This window comes from Chanos chanos, chromosome 4 (genome assembly GCF_902362185.1).
Source record: "Chanos chanos chromosome 4, fChaCha1.1, whole genome shotgun sequence".
NCBI lineage: Eukaryota > Metazoa > Chordata > Actinopteri > Gonorynchiformes > Chanidae > Chanos > Chanos chanos.
Genome location: NC_044498.1, coordinates 50,070,898 through 50,090,344, shown reverse-complemented (window position 1 = coordinate 50,090,344; position 19,447 = coordinate 50,070,898). Strand labels below are relative to the sequence as shown.

The 19,447-nt window shown below is 37.4% G+C and overlaps 1 protein-coding gene across 1 annotated transcript; it reads right to left on the bottom strand.

Annotated features, from left to right (window-relative positions):
- Positions 1–12,222: 12,222 nt before the first annotated feature.
- LOC115810486 (carbohydrate sulfotransferase 12-like) lies at positions 12,223–14,777 on the bottom strand. The gene is made up of 2 exons (XM_030772419.1): positions 14,757–14,777; positions 12,223–13,221 (listed from the first exon to the last, which is right to left on the bottom strand). Exons 1-2 carry the CDS (start codon positions 14,775–14,777, stop codon positions 12,223–12,225), a joined length of 1,020 nt encoding a protein of 339 aa, XP_030628279.1.
- Positions 14,778–19,447: the final 4,670 nt, after the last annotated feature.

Below are 19,447 nucleotides of genomic sequence, written 5' to 3'. Positions count from 1 at the left end.
CTGCTGGGACACAAGAGCATGGCTATGGGTACCAAAAGGGATTTAGAAGCAATGTTGTTGGGACAGTTACTATTTACTTCTTTCAAAAGCAATTTAATTACTTTACCAATTACTGCATATGAATGTAATTAGTTACTAGGGAAAGTAACTTTTGCGTTACTTCTAAATGTTTGCTTCAATCCTCTTATGAATGCATATGTGGCTATATTATTTTAGTGTTGCGCCAATACTGGGGTCTTTCATGATTAGCTTTGTGGAAACGAGTTGTTTTACCAGGTGCCTCAGAAAATTTGAATTACTATTCTCTGATATGGATAAAGTTCTCACGCAATGCACATAGACTACAACTCACCAGTATATTTTTGTCCATTTCAAGGAGGGAAAACTTATGTCCATATTTCCAGGACAGCAAGCTCACATTGTCCGAACTGTTGACCATTGTGTGGGCTAATGCTGACTGATTGATTTACTCATTCATTGCTCCACCGTAAGGTTGGGTGACGTTAGATCATAAATAGGAAACTGGGGGAATAGGCTGTATTTGTCTGCTATAGTCTGCATTTGTCCATTAATATTTTCACGCAAGACAAAAGTAACAAGGAACGAGACATTTTAAATTTCAGTCATTGTAACTGCGTTATTTAATTTGAAAAGGTAATCAGTTACATTACTAGTTACCACCAAAAGTAGTGGAATTACAGTAAGGCATTATTTTGCAATGTGTTACTTCCAAAACTGTTTAGAAGTAACTACCCTTGGTTCCAAGTAACAGATGCTATTTCTACGGGATTGCAAGTGGACCTAAGTTAGAGCAGCACGACTAGAAGTCTGCACCAGAAAAGATCAGCCAAATAAGCAGTTAAAGAGGCAGACCGCAGATTACAGCATGAGAACACTGTTTGGGCTGTAACCAAAGGATGGCTCAAAGTTGGCTGAGTCACACAGCCAAACTGGGAAAAGGCCACACCAAGAGAGAGGAGAGGAATGGTGCTGGTGAAAAAACACAACCCCAAAAACATGAAGAGTAATTAACGTTTGCAAAACTTAACGACAAAACAAAAGCAGCATGATTGCAGATCTGTTGTCCGATAATACACATATGAGAATTTGAGTAGTACGCAACCCACCAAGATGATTTCTGATTTCACTGAGAGTATTTACAGGTGATTTCTTTTCATGAATGCAATCACAGCTCCATTATTCCATGAATTGTTTTCTAATCCACATATGTTAGGAACAACAACTTGTTCAAAACATTTCCACAGTTTCCATAAAGCTGTACCCCAGGTTCTGTTGTCAGAGGTAACACTTTGGAAACTTAACCCTCACATTCAAACCCATCTGAGGATTTTTACAATAGTTAAATTATGGCACAGTATGTCAACCTGGAGTCCATGTCAAATATGCAATATATGTCACTACTATATTTTACTGTTATATTATTCAGTCAACTGAAGTGATATATTATATACATACATGTTAATAATCACTAGAAAGGACTTTGAGAGACTGACACTTCTTCCATTCTTTAGTGTGCCCTTGTCTGTATTCCTTCTTGTCTAATTTGTCTCTACCCATGCTTCTGGGAATTTTCGTTAGAAACAGGCATGTTTAACTGACAAACCTGTTCCTTCATTCGTGTCATGATAGATCATGAGAATGTCAAACTTTGGCACGCACATGCGGAACATTTTGCAAATAAAAATGTGAAGCACTAACACAAACAGGAACAGAAACAGGTCATGGTCCTATGAGACCTCAGTAGACTGTATTTCTGTCTCCTCATATATATTCATTAAACTAGAAATATTTTGGTTATGGTGGCTCAAACAGACAGCATCAGACTGATGACTGCAAATATCCATTAATCTGATTTAAAAAAAAATGAGGCCAGTACTTGAACGTCTTCTGATTGGTATTAATAATTAAATCTACTATTAATATTAGTGCATTTGTAAGTGTAAATTTTGTTGCGTTTGCTGAGGAAACATATATTAACTTGACATTAAACATGGACATTGTTTATATTCAACAAATAAAAGTTAATTCAAAATATCAGCTGTTTTTACTTGTTGCACATTTGGAGTATCTACCAGAACCCCAAAGTATTACAACATATCCACATGCCAGCCAAGCTGTAACTGTAAATCAACATGATGTGACAGAAAATAACAAAGAGGCGTGTTGATGGTGCAAGTAAATTAGAAAAACCTGAAACGTTCTCATACACGCTCACTGATATGAACATTTCCGTGAGAGAGCAATAGGAAAGCATATCATCTATGGTGTACCTCAGGGGTCGGCCCTTGGCCCTCTCTTTTTCACTATTTACATGCTCCCCCTTGGCGACACTATTCGTAGTTATAACACTGACTTCTATTTTTATGTTGACGATACTCCGATTTTCTTAGCTGTGAAGCACAATGTCTGCTCTGAATTGGCTAACCTTCAATCATGTCTTTGTGCTGTTAAGGGTTGGATGTCTTCAAATTTCCTGATGCTTAATTCAGGCAAAACTGAAATGCTGGTCATTGGTCCCCCTACGCATAAGCATCTTTTTTGTGATCTTACCCTAAATCTTGACAACTGAATCATCTCTCAAAACTCTACAACTAAAAACCTTGGTGTGATTTTTGAGTCTAGTCACTCGTTTGTCACTCACATCAAAAACACCACCAAAACTGCCTTTTATCACCTCCGTAATATTGCTAAAATTAGGGCCATGCTATGTATGGCTGACACAGAAACTATTGTTCACACATTTGTAACGTGTCGCTTCAATTATTGCAATGTTCTGTACTCCGGTCTACTAGCCTCTAGTATCAAAAGTCTTCAGCTCGGCCAGAACGCTGCTGCCAGAATCCTGACCCGAACAAGGAAGTTTGACCACATTACATCGGTCCTTGCTTCCCTTCATTGGCTCCCAATTCATGCAAGGGCAGATTTTAAGGTCCTCTTATTTACATACAAAATTCAACATGGGCTTGTGGCGGCTTAGCTTTCAGACTTAATTACAACCTATAACCCTCTTTGTACCCTGCGCTCTCAAGATACTGAGCTATTAGTCATTCCAAGAGTTAAAAAGTTGACTGCTGGCTACCGAGCTTTTTCCTACCCCTCTCCCTTCCTCTGGAATAGTCTACCTTTAGAAATTAGGGAGGCAAACTCACCGAATAACTTTAAAAAACAAACTAAAGACATCTATTTTTTAGAACTTTAGAATAATATAATTTCAATTCGACTACTAAGGAGTCTAAGACTATCCCTGTAGGCTCTCCTGTAATAATTTAGTTTAATTTGTACTCGTTCAGATGTAAAGCTCTTTGAGACATTAAAAGTGATATTGACCTCTAAATAAACCTTCTTGTTGCTGTTGTTGCTGATGTTGTTGTATATCTCTTTGTTCACACTTTGGAAAAAATAAAAGTCATCATTTGAAAATTTTCATTTTAAAAATGCATATTAGATTCAAGCTTTGTGTGTGTGTGTGTTTTTTTTTATAATGAGCTCTTTCACTTGTGGTTAACTCAACCATTAAAGTTCATTGTGACAGACATTATCATCTGAATTCAGTCATGGTTTTACCAGAGACAGAAACAGAAACTGTGCCATGTCTTTGTGAAGACCCTGGAAATGTTTGAAGCATGTTTTCATGCATAGTTTTATGTTCTAAAATAGTTTATTTTGAACAAAATATCCCTTATAAGAAAAATGAAATACATTTTCCACAGGATATAAGTGCTGTAGTTAAATTCATGAAATGAAATCACTTTTGAATAATGTTCATCAAACATCTAGATGCTTAACTTACATATTAAACAGTCTTCTTGTAAATGACTAACACCTCTCTGACTATCTTGCTTGCAGTTAAAACTGTACAGGGGTTGAGATTTGCTAAGTGTAACTGGAGCCAGTTACCCATATAGAAGTCAGGTGCTCACTTTAATCCTGTCATTTTACCATATGTTGTGAGTTCTTTCCCTGAGATGCGTGACGTGTATTGTAATTCTGTCATTTTTGCTTCTCCATCTTCATCTGATAAACAGTACAATAGGAGGCAACGGCTAAAACTACAGGATCATCAGGTCTGTCTGACGGATGTTGATGTGCTCATACATATAGACACATTCGTTAAACGTGTAGTAGTGCAACATTCCAAGATGGAACTTTCAGCATTCAGCCATTAAAGTTTTTGTGTACACACGTACATGTAATGTATTTAGGTTAGCTGAGTGACTTTACTGTATCTGTTGTGAGAAGTGAGTAGTATTTTTGACAATAATGGAGTGTTTCAGAGTGTCTGTGGACTGTGTGTATAGCATTTTTGGCCTGTGCAGTGTGGCAATGTTTGCAGACTCTAATAGACTTTTTATAATGGAGAGGGGCAGACATGTGATGGCACAGTCCATCTTGCCCTGACATCCTTGCCTTGTTTGTTTAATTCTGTCCGACCCCCACCTGATCCCTGTCATTACCTGGTTTGTTTCCTCCAATAGTCTGTCTCTGCTGTTAATTGCTCTGTGCATTTAAGTCCTCTGTTTGTACCTGTTCTTTGTCAGATTGTGACTGATAGTTCTCCACGCCTGGCTGTGTGAGTTTTTGCCTTCTGTGATTTTGAAATCTTGACCTGTTTTTTGCCTAACAATTAAAGGTAAGAAAGTAACAATGGTGTCAATGGGAACCAGTGGGTCAGTGGGAATGTACAGTATAAAGTACGATACCTTTTGGTCAGGGTCAAGCTTCCCATTTAGCCTTAGATGTTATTCATTTGTTCTTGAACTTTTCTCTAGTTGCACTGATCCACTTCTCTAATCATCCACTTTGTTCTGCTAATCATCAATAACTGGGTGAGTTACTGATGATTTAGCAGAACAAATTGGAATGAATGAACAAACACAAAACAACAACTGTAGTAATAATAATAATAATAATAATAATCACCAGTCTGATCACCTTAATAATTTACTATTTGCACCTGTTTCTGTTTTGTTTAGCCTCGTTTTCACTAAGCGTGACTCCTGCCCTGTGTAATCCTGTCAACCCTAGGGGTATTCCAGAAATCGGATTTAGTAAAAACTCAGAGTTAGTGAACTCAGAGTAAGTAGTAAACCTCCCAATAGAAGAGCCCCTATGGCTTCATTCTCCTAGCAAAAAAAAGCCATAGGGCTCTTCTGTTAGGAGGTCTATCCAGAGAAGGTCAACACTTGGCATGATTTTCTCACAGTTTCAAATAACTGTTAATATAGAGGGCGGCACGGTGGCGCAGTGGATAGCGCTGTCGCCTCACAGCAAGAAGGTCTCGGGTTCGATTCCCGGCCGGGCGGCCAGAGTCCTTTCTGTGTGGAGTTTGCATGTTCTCCCCGTGTCTGCGTGGGTTTCCTCCGGGAGCTCCGGTTTCCTCCCACAGTCCAAAGACATGCAGGTTAGGTGAATTGGAGACACTAAATTGTCCCTAGGTATGATTGTGTGTGTGAGTGTGATTGTCTGTGTGTCTGCCCTGCGATGGACTGGCGACCTGTCCAGGGTGTTTCCCCGCCTTTCGCCCTGTGACCGCTGGGATAGGCTCCAGCAACCCCCGCGACCCTAGTTAGGATAAGCGGCTTAGAGAGTGAGTGAGTGAGTGTTAATATAGATCCCAAAATAGCATGATCTGTCCTACAAGTTAAAACACTTTTAAACTGAATATACAGTGTAATATCAAGTCTAGGTCTTCATCAAGACCTAGAGAAAGAAGGAAATTTGCTTTAAATTAATTTGTATAATTGTTTTTGCAGTTCAAGTAGTCCCCATACACCCTGTGTTACTTCCTGGTTTCTTGGTTTAGTCTTGTTAGTTTATCATTAACCACACCTGTCTTTAGTTAGTTCAGCCTTGTTTAGTCTTGTATAAATACTCCTTGGTTCTCTCTGTTTCTTAGTTTTGCTTCGTTTGGTGTCTACCCCATGTCATTTTGTTTTTTTTTCTGCCTGTCCTAAACCTGCTCACTGTAAGTTTTGAAGTCTTTTGTTATATTTGGTTTAAATAAAGCGAATGCTGACCTGCACATGCATCCAGTCTCTTTTACAAAGCGTGACAACTGTATCTTGGCAGTGGAGCAAGCCTATGGGGGACTGTGTACACCTTCAGGCTCTTTCTACCTGTTTTATGTTCCTGGGTTGTGTAATAACATGCCACAAACAAACACTTTCCCTGAGGAAGAACTGATTCAATATCCTACCAGCAGGATAAAGCACACGAAGCAGGGAAACATTTCAGAAAAGCATGGTGTTAAAAATAACTATCTTTGATATAACCATCAATGACGCACAGAGGTTTCCTAAATCAAAGACAGAATTCCGGACGTAATAGAATTATACTACTACTAAATAATAGAATTATAAGTGAAATTGTTTTTATTAAGCAAATGCAAAACTATTACATTTTAGAGCCGCATTATGGTTTTTCTTTCTAGTTTAAGTTTAGTTTTTCATGCTTTCATTTCCTAGCTTATTTGAGGTAATACATACAAATCTGAGTGAAGTATTTGGAGGATGACTAGAAGGTTACACTATAAAATTTGTCCTACCACGTCGTGCCCATGTAAGAAACTTAGTGTTTACAGTACAACAGGTACGTTGCTTTTCACGTCCACCATGTAAACAAAATTGTCAACATTCCATGTGGACTGAACAAAAATGTACACACTTAAAATAAAATGAGTTATATTTTTAAGACTTGAAATATTTTCAAGGTGACATCAAGAAACTTTTTTAGAATTTGCATATCTTTGCAGGTATCAAGTTGAATTTGTCTGTTTAAACCACCCTTGATTAAATATCTCTACTTTATTACGGACCTGTGATGACCTGTACATACAGAGACAACAGTCATGAACGAGATTACCTATACAACCAAAGAACATACTCTGTGACTTCACTGATGCCACTAATTACAGTATCCAAACAGTCTGAAGTGGATGGATTTTCATGGATTTTGGACAGCTTTCTTTTTCACTCATCAGAAATATTTGCATACCACCTTCTCACCCAGGACTCTGCTGTTCTGTTATTGTTACTTGGTTGGAACTTCACAATATTATCTACATGTAGCATAAGAAGCAAGTGTGTAGTATCTTCCTCAACAGTTTCCATCTCATAATGACGACTTTGCTTTCAAGATGAAACACTATGGTGTTTCTGAGTGTTAGCGTTCAGCTGTTTTTGGTAGGTAAATGCAAAATCCTAGCAAAATTTATAGGTAGCCCGCTCTTTTTTAAATCTTAATTAATGATAAATGATAACTGCAACAAACATTTATTGGTGATTATTTATTCTACGGTTGTTCCTGGTGTTTTACTGCATTTATGTGTGTGTAACTTACATGGAATTCGGTATTTGGTTTTGGATTCGGCTGAATCTTGAGCGCTGGATTCAGTATTCGGCCGAACCCTACATTTTCCATACATTTTCCATGGAATAAAAATGCTGTAATTAAATTAATGAAATGAAATTACTTTTGAATAATTTTAGTCATGCCTAGTCATGCCTGACTTAATAATGAAACAGTCTCCTCATAAATGACTAATACGTCTGTCTATCCTGTGACTGCTTCTCCATCTTTACCTTATGAAAACCCAGAGTAGACTTTACATTTAATCTGATGAAAAACAAACACACACAATGGCTCGAAGTACAGGATCATCAGGTCTGCCTGGTGAGTGTTGACGTGCTCATTTATACAGTCATTTACAATCACCTGATATACCTGGCATATGTCTTCATTGCAGATAGAGACTAGAAGAGAAACAAAACATGTGATCGGGTGATTAGATGTCAGACAATTCTGTCTATAATGTGTAAAAGTTCATTGGGCACATCACCTACATCTGTGCTTTCCATTCACACAATCTAAAAACATCGTCAGAGACACTTGTACCCAGGGACCTAATAGGACCACCATCTTGTCTTTGTGACCATCATATTCATGGTTTGGTTTATGATTTATTATTACGGAACCATTTCAGTAACAATATACAACTCATCAATGACAAACACAAACTTTCTCATAAAAGGCACATCTCTGCTTTCACATTAGTAGCCAATGTAAATAGGAACAAGCATGTGTCATATATATCGATACTCATCCATTTAGAAGATATGTGCGGCAAGTAAATACAGTAAAAACAAGGAGAGAAAATGAAAAATATAATATATAATGCCATACATAAAAACAAAATATGCTATAAAATTCAGATATGATGTTGCTTGTTTCTCATTGTGACATGAATTGTAAGTGTGCTGAAGTGAAAAAAGCACTTAATTTACTAATATCATTTGCTAGTTCACTTAAATATTTAACAGCATTTGTTGTTAAGTAACTGATATTTAAGAAAGTTCTGTGCTAAGTTCAGATAAGTTCAGATATTTAAGAAAGTTCTAGAATGGAACTTTTGTACAGTGTGTGTGTGTGTGTGTGTGTGTGTGTGTGTGTATGTAGTGTGATGGTGGTTTTGGATTGTGGTTAGTGTTGGTTATAGTATGTATGTGCATTACCTGAGTAAATGTATTGTATTGTAGGCTTGTCCATTATATTGTGTGACCTTGAACAGGCTGATTTCCATGGACAGAAAGGCAGTTTTAACAGCAACTGTTAAAGAAAGTAGTACAAAGATTCCTTTGATTATCATTGAAAAGTCTGTAAGCATGGTATGAGATGTAAAGATATGATCCAAACAATGATAGTGAAGGTGAGACCGAAGGAATGCAGAATAGTAGATGTGTCAAGAACCAAAACTGTCGCAGGACGCAAGTGCGCAACACAGGATTTATTCAAACAAAAAGGCAGAAGTAAACAAGGGACTTAGAGAGTTCAACAAGGTCCTTCTCACAGAATATACAAACAGGTTAGTCTCGAGTTCGTTCAACAGGCTGCGTCTCAAAGTGGTATGAGGCAAAGGTCTGTGGTGTATAACCAAGAGTAGACTTCACAGTGAAAGTGCACAACAAAGGAGTATAAATAGGGAGGAGAGTTAATGAAATTAACGAGTGAACAGGTGAAGGTGGTGAGTGATGATCAGACTGGTGATCAGTAGACCGGTGACGCTGAACGCTGAGTGGTTGAGGCAGACAAGGGGGGAGGCGAGGTCGTTACAAGATGTGAGATAGGACTGGGCAGACATGGAACAAGGACCTCAAACAAAACTTTTGTATTTGTTTGTTTAAATTAATTAATTAATTAATTAATTAATTAATTAATTAATTAATTAATAAAAACAACTTGGGGGGTACAGTTTTAAGGTTGGAGTAACTGAAGTCACCTGCAGCAATAAAAGCCCCAACTACCCTGTTCAGGTCTACATCTTTCTCTTATGAACCTTGTAGTTCTGCTTTATCCAAATCATTCATTCATTCATTCATTCATTTTCTAAGCTGCTTATCCTAATTATGGTCCCACGGGGTGCTGGAGCCTATCCCAGTGCTCCCTGGGTGAAAGGCAGGGAGACACCCTGGATAGGTCACCAGAGCATCGCAGGACAGACACACAAACAAACACACTCACACACATTCCCATAAAGGGGCAATTTAGTATCTCCAATTCGCCTGACTTCCATGTCTTTGGACTGTGGGAGGAAACCGCAGCTCCCGGAGGAAACCCAGTCAGACACAGACAGAACATGAAAACTCTACACAGAAGGACCCTGGCTGCTGGGCCGGGGATCCAACTGTGAGGCAACAGCCTTACCCACCGTGCTGCCCTCGTTTTATCCACTTACTCTGAATAATTTGCAGTAATGATAAACATCAGGTAACCCACATGACTTGGAGATAGTCTATATCCAGTTATTACAAAATGCACTTCAGTCTTTGAAATGCCTATAAAATACAGCAGAGGCAATGGAGGCGGTATATGAGGGACTGTGTGCACCCTCAGGCTGCAGTAGCAAGAGGTGCCATTCGGGGTTCTTTCTGCTTGTTGCATGTTCCTGGGCTGTGTAATATGTACGGTCATCCCTGCCAAAATTAAAATGAAAATGAAAAGAGTAAAATGAAAGTTCAAACCTTGTTTTGCCATTTCTTTTTCAATACCTGTGCGCACATATCCTGCCAAAATGAAAAATTAAATGAGATAACTCAATATTCATTTCAATTTTCATGACAAACAGCAGTCGTTTCTGACAAAAATAAAAATAAAATTAAAATGTTGTTTTTGTCATTTCACTTCATTAGTTAGACTTTTCCTCTCAACAGTGTATTTTCTACCACTCTGGCCCCGACTAAGTTCATGTAACATATGAACAACAATTTGTGTTAATGTATCCAATAAGATTGTCCATATATCCTTTAATCATATTCATGTTTTCATGGTACATGTAGCCTTTAGCCTCCGCCATCTTGGTCAGACTTTTTTGTTACTCCCGCCTCTCTAGAGAATGTCACATACCAAACATGAAATGATTGGTTCTCATGTGGTTCTCATTTGCGTAAAGTTGGAAATTCATCATCTCAGTTTGGCTTGCTTCGGCGAATTTGCTTCGATTTCGCCCAATCAGTGTGAAGTTTGCCCCCATACAACCTATAAAAGAGAGCGAAGCGAAATTTGCTGCTATGGAAGCGTGTAGTCTCTGAGAATGTGTCTGCCATTGTTACCTTCCGTGTCTTAGGCAACAGCTTTATCTAATTAACATTTATTTACATATGTTTACATGTGGGCAAACTTGAAAACGAAAAGGCAAAGTGGGAAATGATAACATTGCTTGTTTACTTTTGTCAGAAAAGACTTGTGTTAGTCATGAAAATTAAAATGAAAATCAAATTATCTAATTTCATTTTGGCAGGATATGTGTGAGCAAGTATTGAAAAAGAAATAGCAAAATGGGGTTTGAAATTTCATTTAACCGTTTTTATTTTAATTTTGGCAGGGGTTACTTCCCATAGTGTAATAACACATCACAAACAGCACACAGTCCCTAAGAAAGAACTTACTCAGTATCTTGCAGGATAGAGCCCATGGAGGTGTTTAATATCAGGGAGAAACATGGTGTTTAAAATAATTAATCTATAATCTTCCATAAATTCATTAATAATAGTCTGGCATAACCAAAACTGAATGGCTAAAACATACTCTCCAACTGTCATGCTGAAGTAGCCAGTTTGTATGTCACAGTCTTCAGAAAAGAAAGCTTAAGGTAGAATTTCCCTAAGTATAGGAAGAGATCTGCCAATCCAATTCTAAACTTTAACCATTAAGGGCAACAAGGTAATATTGGGGCTTGATCAGCATGAAAATGGTAAGAGCTACATAAAAGTAATGCATAATAGCACAGTTAACCACGCTTGCTGCACTGATATGTGTGTGTCATTTTAAATGTTTATGTTTTCAGATTAAAAAAATAATCTATGTTTTTCAGAGAATGTGCAGAGAGAATATGTATGACAATGAATAGATATATATGTGACACAACCTTTTCATATGCACAGGCAGAGACATGCTTTCTATGGACAATTTATTTTTTTTCCCACTGATCCACTTACAGTAATTGCACACTATGTCACCCAGTCTCTACAAGAAGAATCAGACTCACATAATGAGAACATATAAACCAAATCACATAAGGATAGATATAGATATAGAGCGACTGATTTCTATGTGTAAGATCACAAACAGTTTCAAAACAGAAAAAGAAGCATTTTTCTCAGGGAAATACTGTGGAGTAAAAAGTGTAGTGTTGTCACTTGAGTGAAAGTATTCACAACATAATGACATTGTACTTGTAAGTAAAATTGTATTGCGTCTTCTCCTGTTTATTAGTATATTTAAGTGAATAGACAGTAATCTGAGTAAAGAATTAGAATGATGACTACAAGATTACACTAGATAATTTATGTCCTGCCACATTAACTTGGTTTTGAGCAGCCCTCCTACTGCCCTAACTAACCCAAGAAACTATTAATGTTTACAGTACAACACCTACATTATATTTTATTTTCACCATGTAAACAAAATGGTCAACATTCCATGTGGTTTGAACAAAATGTTACCCCCAATCATATAATGAGTCATATGTTTAAGACTTAAGCAATTTTCAAAGTAACTTCAAGAAACTTTTTAGAACTAGCATATCTTTACAGGTATCAAGCTGAATTTGTCTGTTAAAGCCACCCCTGATTAAAAATCTCTACCTAAATAAGCACCACAGTCATGCACAAGACTACCTATATGACTAAATTTTTTTCTGTAGCCTCACTAATGCCCGAGATCGGAGTATCCAAACAGTTTGAAGTCACTTTCATAGATTTTGTACAGCTTTCTCTTCCACTCATCAGGAATGTTTGCATACCACTCTCTCACCCAGGATTCTGCTGTTCTGTTGGTGTAACCCGGTGGCAACTTCACAATATTATCTACATGTAGGATATGAAGCAAAAATGCAGCATCTTCCTCCATAGTCTCCATCTTTCCGATAAAATCATAGTTTATTTGACAAGGGTGACACAGGTGATACATCTGTCTCCAGTGTTCATCAAAAAGTCCATGCTTCAAAGTTTCAGGATCTGTTACATACTGGATGAAGTTTGAGAAAGATGGAAGAATACCAGCAGCATGGGCGACCTTTACTTTAGCAGGGGGGCTGGAGTTATTGCCATATTTCCTCAACATGTGAACACCATACCTCGTGTAGAATTCCTGGTTTTCCTTAACAAACTTGTCCCTGTACGCAGAGATGAGTCTAACATATGGATGTCGGACAAAAATGAACTTTTTGTACTTCTCAAGCTTTTCTTTCATCACTTGCTTTGAAAATCTGTTGAGGAAAACAAGGTTTGTTCTGACGTGGGTGTCATCATATGAAATATCCAAAGGATTTTTGTAGGGAACCCCATTTACCTTCAGGGTCTCACTCAGCACAATCATGACACGTTTCCACTGTGTGCATCCAACTTTTGGAACATAACAGTAGATAATTCCGTGGCGGTCATCCACAATTAAGTTTTCCAGTTCATGCTTAGGAATATCGTAAAATGTTCTGTTCTTTTCAAGGGAACTCAGGGTGCCATTGATGTGGCAGAAGTCATGAACCAGCTTCCTCCTGATATATTGTCTCTGTCCCAGGTCCAGGGAAATTGGATTTGTTTGATTTTTCCACTCAGGACTCTTGTTCCCCATCTTTGAGTCTAAAAATTGATTTTCAAACTCTTCAGAAATGATGCTATTCTCCTCTTCTTTTGAAGCTGTGGTCCAGAACTGAACAAAGAAACAAATAATGGCAACAGATGCCAGTATAAAAAATAACTGGACATATCTTGATTGATTCATATTTAGCAGTAATCCAAAGATAAAGGAACCAGCACCAGACAAAGAAATCCTTGTGCAGCTGTTGTGACTGGTAGAGCAGCTTCATGTCAGGCTGTTACTTAAATAGGAAATGGATCCTGCTACTGATGGGTGTGGTATTGCATTCATTTTCAGTAATGTGTTGTAAATGAAACGACTGGTAAGTGAAATCAAAGTCCTATGTTGCAAACAGTATGGGCATTTTTATCTTGTGGCCATCCGCAATGATATGAATCATTGTGGATTCACTCATTTATTACGCCACCATAAGGTTGGGTGACATTAGATCATAAACAGGAGACTGGGGGAATAGGCTGCATTTGTCTGTTATAGTCTGCAGTTGTCCGTTAATATTTTCACTCAAGACAAAAGTAACGAGTAATGAGACAATTTAAATTTCAGTCATTTTAATTGCGTTATTTAATTTGAAAGGTAATAAGTTACATCACTGGTTACTGCCAAAAGTAGTGGAGTTACAGTAAGGTGTTACTTTTTAACACGTTACTTCCAAAACTGTTTAGAAGTAACTACCTCCCTCTTAGTTTAACCAGTATATATGAGCTCCCTCTTAGGGGCCCTCAGCTCCCTCTTAGGGGCCTGGTCAATCTCCTGGTGAGATCCAGGCTCCAGGGAAGTTCCAAGTAACCAAGGCAAGACAGCTGCTGTTTCTGCGGGATTGCAAGTGGAATAAAGTTAGAGCAGCACGACTAGAAGTCCGCACCAGAAAAGATCAGCCAAATCAGCAGTTAAAGAGGCAGACCGCAGATTACAGCATGAGAACACTGTTTGCCCTGTAACCAAAGGATGGCTCAGAGTTGGCTGAGTCACACACCCAAACTGGGAAAAGGCCACGCCAAGAGAGAGGAGAGGAATGGTGCTCATGGAAAAAAAAAACACTACCCCAAAAACATGAAGAGTAATTAACGTTTGCAAAACTTAACGACAAAACAAAAGCAGCATGATTGCAGGTTCTGTTGTTGGATATTACACATTTGAGAATTTGAGAAGGATGGAACCCACCAAGATGATTTTTTTCTAATCCGTGTATTTTAGGAACAACAACTTGTTCAAAACATTTCCACAGTTTCCAAAAAGTTGTACCACCGGTTCTGTTGTCAGAGGTAACACTATGAAAATTTAACCCTCACATTCAAACCCAACTGTAGATTTTCACATTAGCTAAATTATGGTACAGTATGTCAACCTGGATATGCAAATATGCAATATATGTCACTGTTATATCTTACTGTTATATTATCCAGTCAACTGAAGTTATATATATATAACAATCACTAAAACGCTAGAAAGGACTTTTTAGAGACTGACACTTCTTCCGTTGCTCCCATTCTTTAGTGTGTCCTTGTCTATATTCCTTATTGTCTAAATTGTCTCTACCCATGCCTCTTGAAATTTTCATCAGAAACTGGAATGTTTCACTGACAAACCTGTTCCTTCATTCGTGTCATGATACATTGTGATAATGTCAAACTTTGGCACGCACCTGAGGAACATTTTGCAAATAAAACTATATTAGTGCAATTGTAAGCGAAATGTTTTTGTGTGTTCACTGAGGAAACATATATTAAACTGAGATCAAACACTGACATTGTTTATATTCAACAAAGAAAAGCTGATTGAAAATATCAGCTTTTTCTACTTGTTGCTTTTACTGAATATATGTCGCTTGGTTCTAGTTTGAGGATGATTGAATGTGAGCTGACTATGTCTGGTGACAAATTTTGAGTATCCGCCAGAACCCCAGAGTATTATAACATATACACATGCCAGCCAAGCTGTAACTGTAAATCAACATGATGTGACAGAGAAGATAAATAGGCATGGTGCTGGTGCAAGTCAATTAAAAAAACCTCAAACGTTCTCATACATGCCTGCTCATTCATAAGAACATTTCCATGAGAGAGCAATAGGAAAGCATATCATATTTATCTCTTTGTTCGCACTTTGGAAAAAATCAAAGTCATTATTTGAAAGCTTTCATTTTAGAAATGCGTGTTAGATTCAGGTTTTGTGTTTTTTTTTTCTTATAATGAACTCTTTCTATAAATGTGATTAACATGTACTCAGTCTCAAAAAGAGAAAATCCATTTAAATTTCCTTTAAATGTGTTCCACACATTTAAAGGAAATAGTACAAAGATCCCTTTGTTTGTCATGGAAATCCCCGTGAGCATGGCATAGTCGTTACCATGTTTGTCCGATGTAAAGATATGAAACATGATCCAAACAACGATAGTGAAGGTTAGACCTAAGGGATGCAGAATAGTAGATGTGAGATAGGATTCAGCAGGACCCGAGGGACAATGGATTGCTGATGGAAATTGCCATTGATTTAACATGGTGTTATTGACTCTGAAATATTTTTCAAGGACTGCAGATGTTTCACAGCATTTTCAAGCCTATGTCTAATGTCATAAACTCATGTGTCAGTAAAACCACCTCTTTCAACAGTGACATTGCATTGAAAACGAAAAAACTTTACCCAACTGCATTTTGAAATTATTCAACAGTATTATGGCTTGGGACATATTTATAAACTATCCCCTGAGAAAGAAAGCCTTTAAAATTGGAGAGGAGAGGGAAAAAGTCTGTTGTATTAAAAACACACCAGGATGCAAAAAACATCACCACAAAATAAGCAGGGAAAATTTTTAAAGCAAAAGAGGGAAAGGAAAAAAGAGGAGAAAGACTTGAAATGACCTTAACATGAAATTTTTCTTCCAAAGAAACAATCTGAAAAAACATCTAATGTTCCATGTATTTAACAGTAGCATAGCATAATCTGAAGAATCCCTCAAACTCTCCCAAAGTAGTTTCAGAATGTGAAAAATCAGGTAAATTAGCCTGGTTTTAAATATATAAACCTCATTTTCATTGGAAAAATCAACTTTGGTTAACAAAACATCAACCTTTATGTGTAAAAAGCAGCCTCCAAAAGCAGAAAGACAATAAGCAACTTACCACTTGAGCTCATAATATTTCTAGCAACCACAGGGCTTGATCTATTGACTTGTATGCTGGCTTACATTAATAGAAATTCAATACGCAAGCATGTATTACAGAACAAAATGAAAAAGACAAGAAAAACAAAACAAGACAAAAGGGGGAAACAACAAACGAACGTAACCATATTGCAGTTCTGTTGTCCGATAATACACATTTGAGAATTTGAGTAGTACGCAACCCACCAAGATGATTTCTGATTTCACTGAGAGTATTCACAGGTGATTTCTTTTCATGGATGCAATTGTAGCTCCATTATTCCATTTCTTTTTTCTAATCTGTGTATTTTAGGATCAAAGAGGCGTGGTAATGGTGCAAGTAAATTAAAAAAACCTCAAACGATCTCATACATGTCCCCCACTGCCTAACCTCCCTTTCCTTACATAAAAAAACAAACAAACAAACAAAAAAAACCCCTTGTCTTGTATCTGTGTTTGTCAAAGTATTCCAGGGGCGCAATACGAAGGGGTAAATTGATACTCAGTCTTATTGTGATCTCTGCTCATGAGGTATTAGAAATCTGACTGATGCACTGATTTTAAGTCGTTTTGGCTAAAAGCGTCTGCCAAATAACAAATTGTAAATTGCTCATTCATATGAACATTTCCATGAGAGAGCAATAGGAGTCATCATTTGAAAATTTAAATTTTAGAAATGCATGTTAGATTCAGGTTTTGTTTTTTTTTTTTCTTATAATGAGCTCTTTCTCTTGTGGTTGACGCAATCATTAAAGTTCATTATGACAAACTTTATCATCTGAATTCAGTCATGGTTTATCAGAGACTGAAATAGAAACTGTGGCATATCTTTGTGAAGTGTTTGGAAATGTTTGAAGCATGTTTTCATGCATATTTTGAACAAAATATCCCTGATAAGAAAAATGAATTACATTTTCCAAAGGATACATTTTCCATGAGATAAAAGTGCTGTAATTAAATTCATGAAATGAAATCACTTTTGAATAATGTTCGTCAAATCAAACATCTAGACACCTAACTTATTTATTAAACAGTCTCCTTGTAAATGACTAACACCCCTATGACTATCTTGCTTGCAGTCAAAACTACACAGGGGTTGAGATTTGAAAAGTGTAACTAGGGCCAGTTTTCCATATAGAAATCAAGTGCTCACTTTAATACTGTCATTTTACCATATGTTGTGAGCTCTTTCTCTAAGAGGCTTGATGTGTATTTTAATTGTGTCATTTTTGCTTCTCCATCTTTATCTTATTAATACCCAGGGTTGAATTTAAATTTGATCTGATAAACAGTACAATAGGAGGCAACGGCTAAAACTACAGGATCATCAGGTCTGTCTGACGGATGTTGACGTGCTCATACATATAGACACATTTGTTAAACGTGTAGTAGTGCAACATTCCAAGACGGAACTTTCAGCATTCAGCCGTTAAAGTTTTTGTGTACACACGTACATGTAATGTATTTAGGTTAGCTGAGTGACTTTACTGTATCTGTTGTGAGAAGTGAGTAGTATTTTTGACAATAATGGAGTGTTTCAGAGTGTCTGTGGACTGTGTGTATAGCATTTTTGGTCTGCACAGTGTGGTTACGTTTGCGGACTCTAACAGACTTTTTATAATGGAGAGGGGCAGACATGTGATGGCTCAGGCCCTGATGAATGGTTACTATATCAATGTTCTAGAAACCTTCTCATATGGTGTGCACACATGCATACTTTGCACTTTGTTTGGTGTACACAAGTTGTGTAGTTGTGTGTAGTTTGTGTATTCTATCATGTAGGCTACCTAATGTTTATCCTTAAGGCAAATGATTAAGATTAGGTGAAAGAAACAGAGTAACCTTTTTTCCTGGTGGGAAAACCTCACTGAACAAGATAAAGTTTGACATTAACCCTAAACGGTACCAGAGGCAGCTATTTACAATATAATACAAAATATTTTGCCTAATATGTAAGTTGCATTTTTTGAACTGCTAAATGAATGGTGTTCCTGTGTTTGTGATGGAAATTTCCACAAGCAGGGGTAGAGACATACTATACAAGGAAACACCCTTTGTTTGTCATGGAAATATCTGTGAGCATGGCACAGTCGTTACCATGTTTGTCAGATGTAAAGATATGAAACATGATGCAAACTAAAACTATCTCCAGAAAAGAAGTCTTTTAAAGATTGTGGAGGAGAGAGAGAAAAAAATAATCTTTGTTAAATACACACCAGAAATAAAAAAAAAAACCACATCAAGAAATAAGCAAAAGAAGGAAAAAAGAAAGCAAAAAGCTAAAAAGGAAAGAGAAAAAAAATCTATAAATGTGATTAACGTACTCAATCTTGAAAAGAGAAAATCCAGAGAAAAAAACAATCCATGTTCCACACTTAAAAGGAAATAATACAAAGATTCCTTTGTTTATCCTGGAAATTTCTGTAAGCACGGCACAGTCGTTAATACGTCTGTGGCACAAGAGCCAGCCCGTCACATAGGCAGTATAGGCAAATGCTAGGGGTGCCATCCATCCATAGGGGCGCCCCAGATGAGGGAAGAAAAAGAAATCAAAATGTTTAACTTTCTATATTTTTTACTATTTTCTCTATGTCATGACAAGCTGACAACTTAAATCAAAGGGTGCCGCAAAGGCTCACGCTCTAGAATCTTTTATGACAACATTTTAACTTTCATCATTGATACTGTCAGACGGACACTGTGCAGCTTTCAGAAAGAAAAAGGACATTTGCTAACCTGTAGTGTTACTTAGTAATTAAAGTTGCAGTTGTGTAAACTCTCCCTCTTTTTCCACCCCTCCTTATTCATTTCTATTACTCTCACTTAGCCTCTCTATCCCCATCTGCTTTGATCCTAGTTCTCTGTTTTATGGCCCAGGCCTCCCTGCATTCAGGACCTATGCACACCAAAGCAGAAACCACTCGCTTCAACACCTAACAGACACCAGGCTTTTGACCAGATGGAACCCCCATACCATCTGGTCAAAAGTTGATAGCGATCAATTCGAGGGAGACTAGATCACCTCGGGAGGTTAGTTTCCCTGTGCGAATGGAATTCAGACCCTGCCACAGGCCCCATCTGCATTGCTCTAGTCGGGCGCAAACTATGTAGAACAAAAGAAAAATGAAACTAACCATA